This window comes from Taudactylus pleione, unplaced genomic scaffold (genome assembly GCF_031769625.1).
Source record: "Taudactylus pleione unplaced genomic scaffold, aTauple2 ptg000127l, whole genome shotgun sequence".
NCBI lineage: Eukaryota > Metazoa > Chordata > Amphibia > Anura > Myobatrachidae > Taudactylus > Taudactylus pleione.
In genome coordinates, this window is record NW_028284529.1 from 7,284,346 (window position 1) to 7,300,983 (window position 16,638).

Here is a 16,638-nt window from a genome sequence, read left to right on the forward strand (position 1 = left end):
ACCAGTGCTTTTGTTCTGTGCATATGCATAAGACTAAGTGCACGTGCGCGAACTAGTCACTGCGATCGTGAAGCGATCGCAGTCAGTACTCCGACTCCCTGCAAGCATGAGTGACAGGAAGTGCTGTTTGTGGGTGGTGACGGGGGGGTGGTAGGGCAAACGCTGGCATGTCTGTGCGTCTGAACGCAGTTTCATGTGCGTGCATAATTAAGATGCATCGTCAGCTTACCTGGCAGAATGTGTCATTACACACAGAGGCACTCGCAGTGCCTGCGGCAGGGTCAGGTCTCCCACAAGTGGTGTATAAGGGTCCGATGTCAGCCGATGTTACCGATTATTAAGTGAACTTCCTATATATGACGGATGTGACAAACGAAAAGTGGGCGTCTTATTTCAGGCTGGTGGGCGTCTAGTTTCTTACCACGATCGCATAGCAAAACATAGTGGGCGTACTAATGTTTTGCTAGCAATTGCCGGATTTGCATACGTTCACTGCAGACTGCTGCGTGCATCCTTGTATTGAGCAGGTCTGAATCAGGCCCAGAATACAAATGGTATTATGGACAGCATGGTTGCTATAATGGTTAACATTACTGCGTCACAGTACTGAAGTGTTGGGTTTGATTTCACTGCCTCACAGCACTGAGGTTTTAGGGTTGATTTGTGGAATTTGTATATTCTCCCTATGCTTGCGTAGGTTTTTCCTCTAGGTACTCAGATTTCCTCCCACAATCCAAAAATATAATGCTGGGTTAATTGGTTGCTGACAAAAATTTACCCTAGTGTGTATATATGTGGTAGTAACAATAGATTGTAAATTCCAGTGGAGCAGGGACTGATGTGGACAATTTATTCTCTGTACAGCGTTGCAAAATGTCTGCGCTATATGAATAACAAATAACAAACAATAAATGATATTGAATCTTATCCATCCTTTCCAATTAATATACATCTCAAATTGAGTTTCCATTGTGTAGAGCAAGAATGGTATTGAAGTGAATAGTAGAAGCTCAGGACTTGTAATTATGTACTCCTGTGCTTTTTGCATTGCTACTGCCTAGTGGCAAAGGGGATCTTGGGGCTTTAACTGCTTTGATTACACATCAATAGAGATTAAAAATTGATCAGTAGTAATACTGTTTCTTTAAAACACCTTTGTGTTTGAGTCCTTGTTCTAGAAGAGACTCACTGAGGACGATTCAGTTGTATTTTGGGCGCCAATTGGAGCAATTCAATTATTCCTCAGTTAGGGTGCGAGTGCCATGTTTGCGCGCCCAGAAGCACCGGGTTTAGCTGCGCAAAGCTGCTAAACCCGTCTAGAGTGACGTTTGGGCGCCCACATGCTGACTTATTGCGCATCTCTGCTTGTCACTTCCCTTGGGATGCTGCGAGTAGAAATGTGTGCATCTGTGTCTATTCGCACCCCAACAGAGCAAATTGTTACATCGGGTGCCCAAAAGAAATAGCCGCCGTAAAAACAATTGAATAGTCCCCATTGACTGCTTACTAATCAGGAGAAAAGTTATGTAGCATTCTGTGCTCAAATCTACATTTACAATTTGTACAATATGAATGTCTATAGTTCTTTGGTTTGCTAGGGAAAAAAATAGTAATTGTGCACTCAACTGGCCTGTACATATTGAAACCAGTCTCTTTTGGGAGTGATAGAATTTGTAGACATTCAGAATGTCTATAGATGTGTCCTTGCTCATCTGTACCGCAGCACGATATGTCAGGCATATGAGTTGCCAGTTCCTGTGCAACTCTGCTAGCGTTGGACTTATATTTTTTTCAGCCGAAAATGCATCTACTGTAAGTCGCAATGCGACTAGACACACCAGTACCATGTGCTGATTAACATGTGATACTTGTATATCTGTGTGCAACTTAGAGGTGAATTCAATTAGCCGTGATAATGTGATAACTTAACGGGTGTTAAGTTATCGCACACTTCGTGTTTGTGCGATAATTTTGCGTCTTTTGTCTGTGTGCTCCCTGTTTTCACACAATCCAATTGCAAGAGCCTTGATGTGGCATTCGAACGAAAACTGCTTGTGGTGTTACCTGTGAACATTCTAGCTGAAAATGGGGAAATCAGCCTGTACCCCCAAAAAATCAAACTGAGATAGGAAAATAATATAGCAGAGTATTAGTGGCCCTAATAACAGTATTTGGGGTTCTTAAATTGTCAAATGGCTATAATATGCATATTTCTAGAACAATGAAAAATTATAAAAAGCTAATTTTTTTTCTGCAAATGTTCTCTTTTTAAATTGTGGGTGCATAAAAATTCCTATAAGTATATATTTGTGTCATTTAATGGCACTTTTAAAAAAAACCTTCAAAATATGCCTCTAACACCCACCTACAATCTTAAAAAACCTGTCCCATTCATATAGCACACCCATATACCTGGCCAACTACCTTGAACCTATTTTCCAACACTTTTTACTTTTTCACCCCAAAATGACGTCATTATTGGCCGAAATAAGCTAGTTAAAACTTTTTTTTGCCCAATTAGTCAATAAGGAGGGTGTCTAAGTCGTTCTGAATCAAATCCTGACATTTTTACCTTTAAAAGTGGGGTTTTGCATAACTTATCACCTGCTCTGGAGGTGGTGCAAGCCTTTTGCGTCTTTTGCTATGGAGAATTTGCAGGTGCGCAAACCACGCCTAATAGAATTGCCCAATAAGTACAAATTTGCGCAATTAAGGAGTTTTTCACCGAAAAGTGGCTTATCGCTGCTAATTGAATTGCCCCCTTGAGACTGTAAACGGAACTTGGCGTGGAGAAAAAATGTGGCTGCTGCATCATAGCACTTCGTATGCTGATTGAGAGACTCAGTCACACATGTGTCACATACCAAATTAATCCGTACAGTCTCTTGGTGCGTCCTAGTCACATCGAATTGCAACTTATACATTTTCGGCAAAAAAATATGTCCGGCACTAAGTTTCACAGGACCAGACGCTCCCTGAGAGGGTCTGTTTGGCGTAACTGCAGCAAAGATGAGTAAGGACACACCTGCACATGCTCTGAATGTGGACAGGCATAAGGTAAACATGCCTGATCCTAAACTTAACACCGCCCGTCAACATTAATATAGATATTCAGATCATTTTAACATTCGAACCGTATACCCTGTTCCTTTTAGCTAGAACATCTCAGTATTCCAAGGCTTAAGAAAAAGGTAAATTATGGTTTTACAAGAAGAAACAATCTATGTAATTCTGTGTTTGCAGATTGAGGGGTCTATTTACTAAGCAGTGTTAGGAGACAAAGTGATAAGAAAGTGATAACGTGCCAGCCAATCAGCTCCCAACTGCCATCTCACAGGCTGTGTTTGAAAAATGACAGTTGGGAGCTGATTGGCTGGCACCTTATCACTTTCTTATCACTTTTCACTCTGTCTCCTAACACTGCTTAGTAAATAGACCCCTAAGTTGCCAGTTGCAGTGTGAATGGTTTTTCACTAGTGTAAAGTTTAATACTTTAAGAAAATAGGGTACAATTAATTATGGACAATTAAAAATGCTATGCAGCTTTATCCATTTTAATAGCCTATATATTTCAATGGGATTTTAAGGTAGGTATATATCCCCTGTTGGCATGGATGGTATAAAAGCACAATATAATGCTGGTGTAATTGCTCATTAATACATGATGGGTGTGGTGACGTCTTAAACCCACTCCGCACCCAAAACAGTCGCTACAAATGCAGGATTGAATATGGTTATGGACACACGGGGGAATTCATATTGGTGTGATGGACCACACTGGACTGGCACATTGCGCCCTCTGGCATAGCAAGTGGTACAATGGAAAACTTGCGATGTTGACTCTACCATATAAGGCTGACATGTGAGCAGCTGGGCATTATTTTCACTTGCAGTGTCTTTTTTTTTTTATACCATTAATATAAGTTAAATATTCTATACTGCTGATAGAGAATTGTAAATGATGTATGGAACAGCTTGATATATTACTTTTTATGGCTGAAATTGCTATGCATGGTTTTGCTTAGAGCACATGAAATTTGACATTTGGAGATGTTCTTTTCTCAAATGAAGTTCAACATCATGTTAGGGCTTGCAATTGACAGGCTGGTAAAACAAAAAGCACAATATATTACAAAATTATGACAGTTTGTTAATTTAGGTATGATATTAAAATAGAATAAGCTTTTTGAAGAATAGTTTGCAGTAGTATCTGATTTAAAAAGGAAACTAGGAAAGGATGACTGTAATGACATATTTGTATTATCTTGTTAATCTAACATGCAGTACTTTTTGTGTCCATATTGCAGACGGCAACTCCAAACTAACATGGCAGTCAGACTGTGTGATGTGGCTTCTCTGCTTAGAAGTGGTTCGTGGGCAGCAGAGCCTTGGACTGGGGTCTGTGGGATTTTATTAAATTATATGAATATAAGATTTTAATTAGTGCAATGAGGCCATACCAAACCATAAATATGCACTTAAAGTCAAACTCATTCATTCAACAACTGAACAGTCACTGTACTGGAGATATCCTAGCTCCCCTAATAGAGCTGCTTATTTTTTTTATTTTTTTTATTGGTGGTGTTTTGAAGACTGCAGAAGTTTGTGAATATACCAGAGAGATTCCTTGGGGTAAACTAACATTCTCATAGTTGTATCATTGACAGATCTTGCCCAGCTTCAGAATCAGCAAAGGTTCTTGCTCCTTTTTTGTTATTGAGGTTTATGTTTTGGTATGGTCTCAAAGACCATTTCTTTTTCTTTTCTCTTTTCATTTTGTTTTATCTTGTTACCACGCTATTGTAGAATAAATTAATATCTCCTAAACAGAATGTGTCTTTTGCACAGTGCTGTAAATATTATCTACAAACACAATAGAGAGGTTTATGGCCCTACTGAGTGAACAGTTTTGTTGATCCTGTGAAAAGAATATTCAATACTGTTAAACTTCAACATTAATATAATTTTATTTAGAGCAGATGGTCCTATAGCTGAGCAATGCTATTATTTCAGCACACCCAGACTGGTGCAGCTGTTCACTTGAATGTTGGCTTAAGATATAATTTGTACCACCTGACAATGAGAATGCATTATTAGGCAAGTTTTTTTTTTTTTTTTTTTTGTAGAATATTGTTCAGTTCCCTGCAGAATATACCAAGTATATTAGTCTGTTGACTTTAATTTCCAGTTCGCAAGTGTTTTGCCAGCTAACCAGTAGTTGCCAGTATTTAAAATCAAAGACCATCTGAAGTTGTTATATCCACCTGCATCAATGGAAATTCTTATAAGCTATGATTGTTTTATGTCTGAAGTAGTGTTTGCCTAATTGGACACGTTAGTTGCATAAAGTACTTAATAATAAGGAAAAAACAACCCTACCTGGCATTTGCTGCCAAATTGAGGGAAATTGGTCTTAACTGAACATTTAGTTTAAACACCTTTTTCTTGTATTTTTTTTTTTATTCTTCGTAGTCTATCATTAAACTAATTTTAGTCTTGTTAATATTAAACTTGAATGTTCCACTTGGGATTTGTTTCATGTGAAAAAGGTTAAACAATTGATTTTGATCCTTGACATTTTGGGGTCAGTTCAAGTAGCCGTGAGTTTGCGAAAGAGTCTGTTTCATGAAACTTGCATACATCGTGTGAATGCGCACACCTGAGAAATGCAAGATTCAATTAGAAATGCCAATTCACAGTACTTGCTACAAGTTTGCACAATTTTTCAAAAAAGCATCCTGGCAGAAGCGCATGAAAAAATTGGAAACCTACCTGGACCCCCCTAAAAATTGGCAACTAAATACTGCTTTATACCGAAATACCGGGTCTCACCCGGAGGTTGGAACAGGGTTCCAATCCGGCTCAGACCCCGAATTTCCCCGGCGTTAACCCAGGATATTCTGCAGAGACCCGGCTTTTCCTGCGTTGAAGTGGACACTTGGAGATGACGACATCTCCAAGCGCTACTGGAGCTGGCCAAACGGCAGGCATGCGGCACGATCCAGGTCATCGTGACCCAGATCGCGCCTTTTACACTGCAGGGTTTCCGGGTTATTCCCGTGTTTAACCCTGCAAGTTACCTTGGTTGGATTGCCGGGTCCCCTTTTACACCAAGGAGCTACCCAGGTTAACCCTGCAATAACCTGGGTTTTAGCTCTGGTGTAAAAGGGGTATCAGATAACTGGAAAATGCAGGAGGCTGTTAGAGGCCATAAGGAAAGTAGTAGATAAGTACTGGACATTCTTAAAAAGGTGTCAAATGACTGATTTTTGCACTTATTAATGTTGGAAAAATATTAGCCAGCAAGTGTTTTTCATCAAATTAAAGTTGTACCAGCTTTCTGTGGTACTGAAAAATGTCTATAAAGTGTTTTACAGACATGAGTTAAATGTGGGACATGTATGCAGAAGTGTTGATGAAAAAGGGGTTTTACAACTTGCAAATGGGAGCTAAACAGAGGTTTTTTTTTCTAAACTTTATACAAAATTATATTAAAACAATGAAAAATAACTTTACATAAATTTTTCTGTAACCCAAAATGCTGGAATACGCTTGCTATTATTTTTCAACTATTAATAAACAGTGATTACCTTTTTGACAGCTTTTAAGTACTTTCCTTATAGCCACTAACAGACTTTTATGGGGGGGAAATTCAATTGTTTTTCCACACCCGTCGGCGCTATTAAATTCCTGCCGACTGGTGCGAATGCACGATTTCTGGCCGCTGTTGTGGCCAGCAGAAATTGTCAGTCCCTCTTTTGGGTGCCCATACTGTTTTTTTTGGGGCACGCTAAGCAGGACTTTAGAAACATCCAGCTGCTAAACCCATATAAACAGTCTATTTGGGAGCGACATGCATGAAAAATGGAACTATTTGAATATTGCCCCATTAGTTTAGATGTGATTGCATGCACAAAAACAATTGAACCTATATGGTCCTGCCATCTCAGTTGGCAATTTTTTAGGATTCAGGGTGGCTTTCCAACTTCATGCACTTCTCCTAAGTCGCTTTTTGTAAGAAGTCGCGCAACCTTGCCTCGCCTATCGCAAATTGGCATTTCTAATTCAATCCAATATCTCTCGGGTGTGTGCATTCACATGATGTATGCAGGTTTTATGAAACAAACTTCCTTTTGCAAACTCGCGTCTAATTCAATGGACTTCTTTGTTTTAAGTGGCATGCAGAAAAATAGGATTAAGGAGCCTATGTATTAATAATCATAGCACTACCGCGACTATTAATTTTCTCTCTCGCCGGGTATATCCCGGCTATGTACTACGGGGAACAATAAAGGGACAGCGATTGCGGTAACCGCTGTCCTCGTGACTTATATCCCCAGTATTTTGGACAAGTCTTTCACAGAAGTGAAAGACTTCCCCGGGGGAAGCTGACAATGTGCATGCACACAGCGTCAGCTTCCAGGGCTGCCCGGAATCTCTCCTTACCTAGGAGCCCTATATACAAACAGTAGTTTACACCATCTGAAAATGGTGTACACTACTGGGGCTAAACTCCGAAAAGCTTTGCTTTTTGGAGTTTAGCACATATGGGGCAGATCTTAGTCCCCATTGATGATAATGGTCCCCATGTGATCTGAAGTGCTATTTAGCACTTTGCAGAAGATTTCACATAAATCTCCAGCAAAGTGCTATTAGTACATAAAATTGATACATAAAATTATGCAAACACTGCAGTTGCTGCATAATTTTATGTAAAAAAAATGGCTTAATACATAGGCCCCAAAGTGATTTTATTTTCTCATAACCTAAACAAGGGGTTTTCAACTCCAATCTCCCAACAATTTTCAGGATTTTGGTCTGTGGAGACAAGTGAATAATTACTTAAGGTTCATACACACAACGATTTTTTGAACGATTATCGTTAAACTGTATCGTTTAACGATCATTTGTAAAAATTGTTCACTTTCAGAGTCAAACGAACGATTCACGTTTGTAGTTCAGTCAGACTTGTCAACTCAATGATTTTCATTAAGGGAATATGCAAAAATCTTTGTAGTTCTAAAAAATCGTTCATTACATTTAAATGAACAACTTTAGTAAACTATTTTAGTTCATTTTTTAAAGGGAGAAAATCGTTTACTAAAATCGTTCATTAACTAAATCGTGTGTGTATGCAGCTTTACCCAGAAAAATAGATTGACTCACCTGTGCATGATTAATTAAATCAAAAATACATTCTTTGTATGGGGTCTTAAGGCCCCCATACATCAGCAATTGATTTCAGCAATTTACAATCGATTGTGTATAAAAATTTTTCCTTTTTCAGTCGATTACAGAATTGCCACAATTGATTGAAAACGGGAAATATTTTTATACACAATCGATTGCAAGTTGCACAATTGCTGCAATCAATTGCTGATGTTTGGGGGCCTTTAAGAACTGGAGTTGAAAATTCCTGGTCTAAATGGAAGTCTCAAGATGAGAAAAGCATTAATTCTAGCAATTATCTGGGACTTTATGCTCTAAAATTGTGTGCATATGTGTATGTATAATACTGTTGTAGTCTATAGAATTGTGTTTGATTTATTTTCTTTCATTATCACTTTGAACTTTTAATCTGGTCAGTTGCTGATTGCAATCTGATATGGATGCTGCTTTTTTATAGTTTGTACACAAACTTCTGTCTTTATTAAAATCAGCAGTAGTTCTCAGTTGCTAAGTAACTTTTTTTTTTTTTTTTAATTAACTTCAGGTACCCATGCTCTTAAAATACTTGATTTTTTGGTAGCTTGAGGTATTACACTAGATTATTATACATTTGCAGCATTGCCATTTATTGAACTGCATTGCCTAACTTTTGGCCTTGTTAAATTTTTATTGTCCTTTTAGTTACTGAAGTGGAAGTAAAATTAACCAGACTAGTAAAGTGATTATTGCAAGATGTGGATCTTTAACATTTGTTTAATGCTGTAAATATTGGAATACAGCAAAGATCACCATTTGTGGCATTTTGGGCTATTATTGGGCTCTATTCAATTGAACGTGAATTAAATAGCGCCGAGAGAGAGCTCCCGCAGCTATTAAATTCTGCGCGCTGTTAGGTCGAAGAATGCCCGTTCTCCTGCCACTCGCACCTTAAACGGGGTGTTTAGTAGCGAGAATGGGCATTCTCCGACTCAACTTCCCGGCGCGATGATGTTTCCTCTGCGCTAAGGGCAGAAAACAGCATCGTGCCTGTGCTTTTGCCGGATTTCTGCTCACACCCCTGGAGGGGTGCGTGAAGAAATCCTTAACAGTGTGCAGAATTTAATAGCTCCGGGAGCTCCCTCCCGGCGCTTTTTAATTTTCGTTCAATTGAATCGAGCGGGATGTTTCCTTTAGTTATGTTATTTTTTAAGGTTCTGTTTTGACATACAAGTATGTTTTTTGTTAGTACAGAACTTATATTGCTGTATGCTCTGGAGATGTGTTATGTAAGGAGTCTTTTCAAAGGTATATGAGCACATGAGTATTTAAAATCCAATCTGTTAGCAAAACTTGAGTAAATTAAGTACACTACAGTATTTTTTAAAATGGTTTGCCCATTGTAAACTGAAAGCATTTAAGTACTACTGCTGACTTTTAATTAGAAATGTTGGGGAAAAGTATGGGTAAACTGTTTAATTGTTTTGTTTCTTAGTTAAAAGCCACTTGGTTGGGAAGTACTGCAGGGAGGTGGCAGTTAACATGTAACCATGTCTTAGGTTTTGCCATTATAAAGTGGTTGAATTTTTTTTCCCCTTCTCCCTCTTTCTCATCTTCTGTTTTGTTAGCAGGTAATTGCTGCCATGGAAACACAGCTGTCCAATGGTCCCACATGCAATAACACAGGCAATTGTCCAAACACTATAAACAACAACTGCTCATCACCAGTGGACTCAAGCAATACAGAGGACAGCAAGACCAATTTAATAGTAAACTACCTTCCTCAGAACATGACACAGGAGGAATTGAAGAGCTTGTTTGGGAGCATTGGAGAAATAGAGTCCTGTAAGCTAGTGAGGGACAAGATCACGGGTATGCACCATTTTAAATTGCATTTGAAACCTTCCTGGTATAAATTTTTTTTTCTAAAACAAATAATAAATGGTATTTAACAGGCAGAAATGGCATAGCAAAATAAAAGAACAGTTGGTGTGCTTGTTGATCTCATCAGTATATTTATTTAGCTATTGTGGATGAATATTCTGCAGCTCCTACCCCTCTTTCAGCAGTACAGAAAAGGAAACCTGTCAATTCTTTTTCATTATACTGTATCTTTTGATATTGGACTCTACTATGTAAATTTGTAGTCTATAATTGCACAGAAAGTATGGAAGTCAGACTGGTGGAAAAAAAAATATCAAGGGTCATATGGATCAAGCTTAGTTTTACATAAAATTATGCAGAAACTACAGTTTCTGCATAACTTTATGTATTGTTTCTATGTACTAATGGCACAATGCAGGAGATTTCACAGAAATCTCCGGCAAAGTGCTTATTAGCACTGCAGATTGCAGTCCCCATTATTATCAATGGGGACTATGATCTGGCCCCTATGTACTAAACTCTAGGAAGTTAAGCTTTTCAGAGTTTAGCATCAGTAATTTACACAATCTTCAGATGGTGTAAGCCTATGTGGGCTCCAGGTGCAGGAGAGAGATCTTTCGATCTCCCCCTGCAGCCCCCTGGCAGTTGCGGAAGCTGACGCTGTGCGCATGCGCAGTGTCAGATTCCCCTGGGGAAGTCATTCACTTCTGTGAAAGACTTTTCCTAAATGGCGGGGATATAACTGGCAGGGACAGCGTTTACCGCAACCGATGTCACTGCGAGTTTCCCGTAGTACTTAGCCAGGATATTTTTAATAAAAATGAAAATATCACTGACGAGTTAGGTATATAATTGTGTCAGTATCACAATTATTGGTACATTTACCCCCCAAGTGTTACCATGGTTTGGTTAATGTAAAAATTGGCCACTCATAACATTTGCTAATTAGTTGCTTGAAGCCATTATTGGTGCTTTATTCCCAGATACTGGAGGCTAAAAGACAAATGATTAATATTATCTTTTGTTTTTCATTTCATAATATCTAAAATGTATTGGCTGTAATTGAAACTTTGACATGGATAATACTTGGATAATTCAGTTCAGTCTAGGGTTGTTAGGATAAGGTGATCTGTGCATGGAGCTTGCTGTATGGTACTATTGTCAGGTAAATTGCTCTGAGATGTCAGACCTCTAGGGACAACAATGAAAGAATAGGTAGGGAATGCTCATCTCCAATGTGTGTGCCTGCTGTGTGTAATTGATTAAAATCAATGCAGGTGTAATTGGATTGTTATATTGGTCAACAATAGTAACAAATACAGGAGGCCGTTAAATTCAAAGTGATGTGAATAGCGCCAGGAAGGTGTTCTCGGAGCTATTAGATTGTCCCCATTGTGCCTTGCACTTAGACGGGAGGTGTCTGTTACTGTGCAGTAACCAGCATTCTCCGACTAAAGTGCTGTTAGCGACAGCGCTAAGCTGGAAAACTGCATCGCGGCTGACACTTGTCAGATTTCTACTCGCTCCTCAGGAGTGTGCGAGCAGAAATCCTGTAGCTGAACTTCAGAGTGCTGTCAACTTATCTCCGGGATCTCCTTCACGATGCTATTCACATAATTTTGAATTGTATCGCCTCCACAGTCAGATACCTGAATATGGTTCAAATGTTTGCGCAAGATAAAATGCTACTCATTTTGGTATTGGTACAAGTGTAGCATTCTTAATGTATAATGCTTTTATTTCTCATTTCTGAAAGTCACGCTCACACATTAGAGGGTATTCAATATGAAACGTTAACTTCACTGTCGAAGTTAACGTTTCATATCGGAGTTTTTACCTGCGTTAAAGTATCGGGCGCGCGCCCGCTTATCCCCGTATTCAATATAAAATTAACGAAAACGGGAGCCTCCGAAGTTGGATTTGCGTAAAGTTGCGTATTTTTCCTTAAAAAAATTGTAAGACCCTCCCTAAAGTAGTAAAAACATGGGGGATCACTATGGGTACCCTCGTTTTAGCCTTTAAATGAAAGTCGGGGATTTAAATAGCCGCAGCAGGTGTTTTTTCCTGACATTGAAGAATTGATGCAGAAGAGCACTTAGGTTTTTTTTTTTTAAGTGGTCCCATTAAATTTGGGGTACATGAAAATGGGTACTAGCATATTTTGGTGTCCCTAAAGTAAGTTTTTCAAAATTCTGCATTTGTGCACCTGCCGCTATAATTCTATTCTTCAAAACATCAGCCGCATCCTTGCAGAATAGCCCTGAACCTATTTCCCTATTGTTGATCATTTTTTTCCCATTTTTTTTTTTCACCCCAATTTTTAAATTAATTTTTTGGGGTGTCCCTATTTTTTTTTTTAAACCTTTTTTGACAGTTCTTTTTTAAATGTCATTCCCAAGGGTGCAGGCTATTTTTTTTTAAGCCTGCACCCCTAAACCCCAATTCTGCACTTTTTTTCGACACCTATTCAATGGTGAAAAGTTATCACCGTTTTTTATCAAAGACTTTTCAAAACTGCGATAAGTCTTTGAAATTGAATACGGTGTAAAAGTAAAACCTGCGATAATGACGTCATAAGTGCGATATTAACGCAGAAACTATGTTATCGCTCCCATATTGAATACCCCTATAAGGCTGAATCATATGGGGCAAATGACTTGATTTGTTTAGAAATAAAATGGGTCTTTTATTTTGCATCAGGAAATGTCTGAGCAAGCATGGTGTTTTGACAAATGAGATGTTGGCTTTAGTTATTTCTTTTTTTATGATGCTGGGGTTTTGAATCGCACAGTTGTTGGGAATAGGAACAAATGACAGGCTGTGCCCTGGTGCGACTAGGTGGGTAAGGGCAAGTGGGAAACCAGTTAATAAAATAAGCAGGGTACTTTTCCTTTTTTTCCTTTATGCCTAATCCAGGGTAATATATTTGTGAGGTACAACATAATGCTAGTCTTTGCAAAATCTGTACAGCAATCAGCTCACATACTGAAGTCTTTATTGAATCATTTCACTCTCCTGATTAAAGCAAAGTGTTAAGGGGCCTATCCATTAGCAGATCTTTCTGAAAGACAGATTTATCTTTTGAAAATTCCTGGGTCTGCTTTGACAGATATCTGTCATGTACATGACAGATTTTTGCGAACGACGAACGATATTGCATGACATCATTCTGGGAGTGGATTTTTTATTTTTTTTTGTTTCTATTCATTTTCATTATTAAATCGTTCGTCGTTTACCGCGACAGATATTTCAACATTTTGGAGAGACAAAAGACCCAATTTGTCGGCCGCGGGAGTGCACATTCTTATTATTCAGAGCCTATCCATTGGCAGATAAATTGAACGACTGAGCGATAAATCGTTCAAGTTTATCTGCTAATGGATAGGCCCCTTTACTTCAAACTCTTACAGCCTTGTTGTATGTGGTAAACCTTGGTCAGATGAGTAAAGACAGGAATATAGACAACCCTCTGGAAGATTTACATTGTGACTTCTTCCCCTCCTTGTCTTTCCTGTCTCCTCAACTGAACAAGTCAGCAAGAAGAGTTCTGTTAAGGAACCACTAAACCTAGAACAGAGATCTGGATGGTCTCAGTGCGGGTGGACCCCTGGGACAAGGGATGTTCCCAGGAGCATCATCTACTACACTGCATACAGGTAACCTTAAAGATTTGAAGAGCCTGTGCTGACAATATCCCATATAACGTATACCACTCAATAAATTATTTGTATGGCCTCTGCCGTCTCAATGTTATACTGTACTTGTATGTGGACACATACGCTACAAGTTGCGTTACATAACGTGTGAGCTCTGTGTGGCTCTTTAACGCTGATCGTTTTTTCGTGCAACTTTTTTTTCCTTTTAAATGAGTCTTATTCGCAAAGCAATGAATATAGGGCGCACAAGCAGCTTATGCTGATTAAAATATGCGGTGTGCCTATATTCTGTGTGACTGCAATTATATCTGCATGCAAAATGCTACGTTAGTGTCAGCAGCTGTGGCATTGTAACGTAGCATTTCGCATGCCGATAGTCGCACACATATAGGTATGCCGCAAATAATTTTAGTCAGCATAAACGATTTGTGCATCCTATTCGCATCAGTTTGCAAATGAGATGTATAAAGGGAAAATGTTGCATGAAAAGATGCTCTGCTTTACTGAGTTGCGCCACGGTATGGCGTTACTAGAAGGGCTGTTGAATGCGCAAGGAGGCTAGATGTATGTGGACACATTAATAGTATTTGTGCAACAGCACCACAACTTATACAGGAGATTTTTACAAATTTGTGTTTTTACAAACACACATGTACCATATTGCTTGGTTTGTAGACTATTAAAATTACCTTTTTAATTTAAAGGAATATACCAATCCTTCATTGGTTTTGATTTGTTTTAAGAACATTTTTTGCAATCTTTATTGCACAGGTTTCTTTAAGCAAATCTTTATTTAAATGTTTTCTTTATGTAAACATATTTTCCCACATACTTTAACTCCTTCACTTCTAAGACTTCTTCTTCTTCTTCTTCAGGGTCCATAAGGATCCACAGGAATACCATGGGGACAATGTGGTTGGAGTGATTCAGGCACCAAATAGTTAAGCTTTCAGCTTCCAGGATGCCTCTGGTCCACATATACCCCGGCCACAGACATTCAGTTGTTCGTTTGGTGCAGCACGATTCAGACGCACCATTGTAACGGGACTGCTCAGGCAGTCCCAAGCTTTTATTTTGTTTTGTTTTATTTCTGTTTTTGAGTTAGCAGTGCTGAGCATCTGTATTAAGATGCATGCACTGTGACTCAGTGTACCTCCTCTGGGCTGCAACACCAGTAACGTCTGTGGTGATTTCGGAGGGTCACAGCAGAGCTTGCTAGCAGTGATGCTGGGGCCCGGACTGCAACCAAATGCACAGAGATGTCAGGTAAGGTGATTCCTCGCTTACGGGGATCGCTTGCAGCAGTCCTTGCTTTCGGCGCGGGAGACTCATCGGAAGCCGCTGCAGTGAAAGCCCGGTGCATCTTCACTAGACTGCCGGGGCCTTATTGTCGGATGTCGGGGGATCAGCAGCAGACACTTCTGCTGCCATGAGGCCAGCGTACCCGGCCGGTTGATGCAGCTTAGAGGGAGGTAGGCTCTCCCCCGGCAGCTCCTCCCCCGACTCAGGCGCAGATCCATTAAAAGTTTCCCGCGTCTGGGTTACGCCTCCTATTCTCCTCGTGCATATGATACCCTCACAGTCCACTATTGGTGCTCTGCTGAAGCGGTTTTGGGTCAGTCTCTCTGTATACCTCTCCCCTGGGTCAGGTATATAGTGCTCTATATCCTACTAAGCCTTGTGTTTTGAGTAGTTGATTCAGTGCCCATTGCAACTGAATTACATATGGATTGTATGCTGCTGGGTGATGCTGCCTTTTATTTCTGACTTGACCGTTATAACACTGTTTTTCTCCTCATCCCTCTGTTGCAGGTGTGTGAGGGTTTTTTCAATGTACTTCACATTTACTTGATGTTTGTGAAGGCTGTCACATTATATTACATTGCATTGTTACCTTTATAATTGCTATGTCAAAAAGTAAAGGCAAACATGAGGTGGAGGCCTCTGCTGGTTTCATGTAAATGCTGTTTGGCGGGGTTGTCCCTTCAGGACTTTATAACAGACAGCACACAAACCATCCTGAATAAAGATCCACCTCACCAGTCCAGTCTACCAGTCTCTTGTACAGAAGGGTCATTCCATGTCAAATCACCCAGAAAAAAATGTGTTATGACACCCACCGACCGATATGTTTCTTCTCTAGCCCTCATAGTTTTGGAGATATAGGAAGACAAAGTTTTGAAAAATTGCTCGGAAATGCCACTCCTGATGCTCCGTTTTTATGTGAGGTGTATATGGAAAAACTTTCCTATCTCAGTGCTTAATCCACACATCACTTTGAAATTTTGTCCCTTTGTCAATCTGAATATGGAGATTCCAGACAAAAATGTTTCATCAACCTTGTCTGACTAAGGGCGGAATTCAATTGTTTCCAACCCCCATTGCGCCCGTAGGAGCTATTCAATTGTTGCTCCTGTTGGGCGGCGAAAAGTGACCTGTTTGGGCACCCAAACGGCACTTTTCACGATCGCGCCCAGCACTTTTTTTATTTTTTAAATTGAACCTTAAAATATACTTTAATAGCCTATGAAAGAAAAATAATGGGATTTTGATTGCCTGTATGAGTATTGCAATGTTAAAATAATTTCTCAAATTACCGTTAGGTATAACTTTGCCCGCCAAGGGAGTATTGTAATTTGTGTATATATGTATTTTATTTATTAACAGTTTCTTATATAGCGCATCATATTCCGTTGTGCTTTACAATTGGAACATTAACGGAACAAAACTGGGTAATAACAAACAGATATATAGGTAGGAAGGCCCTGCTCGCAAGCTTACAATCTATAGAGAAATAGGCATTGATACACAAGGATAGGTGCTATATATTGCATTTTGGTCCAGCCAGAATGCACAGTTTCTTGGTTGGCTGCATGATCCAGTCACACAGGAATATCGACCAAATGTCAGGATGTGCGAGAAAGACGATGTGTGAGATTGTGTGTGGACTGTA

General features: G+C 39.4%; 1 protein-coding gene across 7 annotated transcripts in view; it reads left to right on the plus strand.

Moving 5' to 3' along the window:
- The window catches only part of ELAVL2 (ELAV like RNA binding protein 2), a 218,045-nt gene that overhangs the window by 37,047 nt on the left and 164,360 nt on the right, over window positions 1–16,638 (plus strand). For 5 of the 7 annotated variants that reach the window (XM_088472609.1, XM_088472608.1, XM_088472611.1 and 2 more), the window contains exons 2-3: window positions 4,308–4,398; window positions 9,774–10,017. In XM_088472609.1, the coding sequence (XP_088328735.1) occupies window positions 4,327–4,398; window positions 9,774–10,017 (316 nt within the window). In that variant the 5' untranslated portion in view covers window positions 4,308–4,326. The remainder of the gene's footprint in view (window positions 1–4,307; window positions 4,399–9,773; window positions 10,018–16,638) is intronic. The other 2 variants (XM_088472610.1, XM_088472612.1) reach the window with 1 other exon arrangement.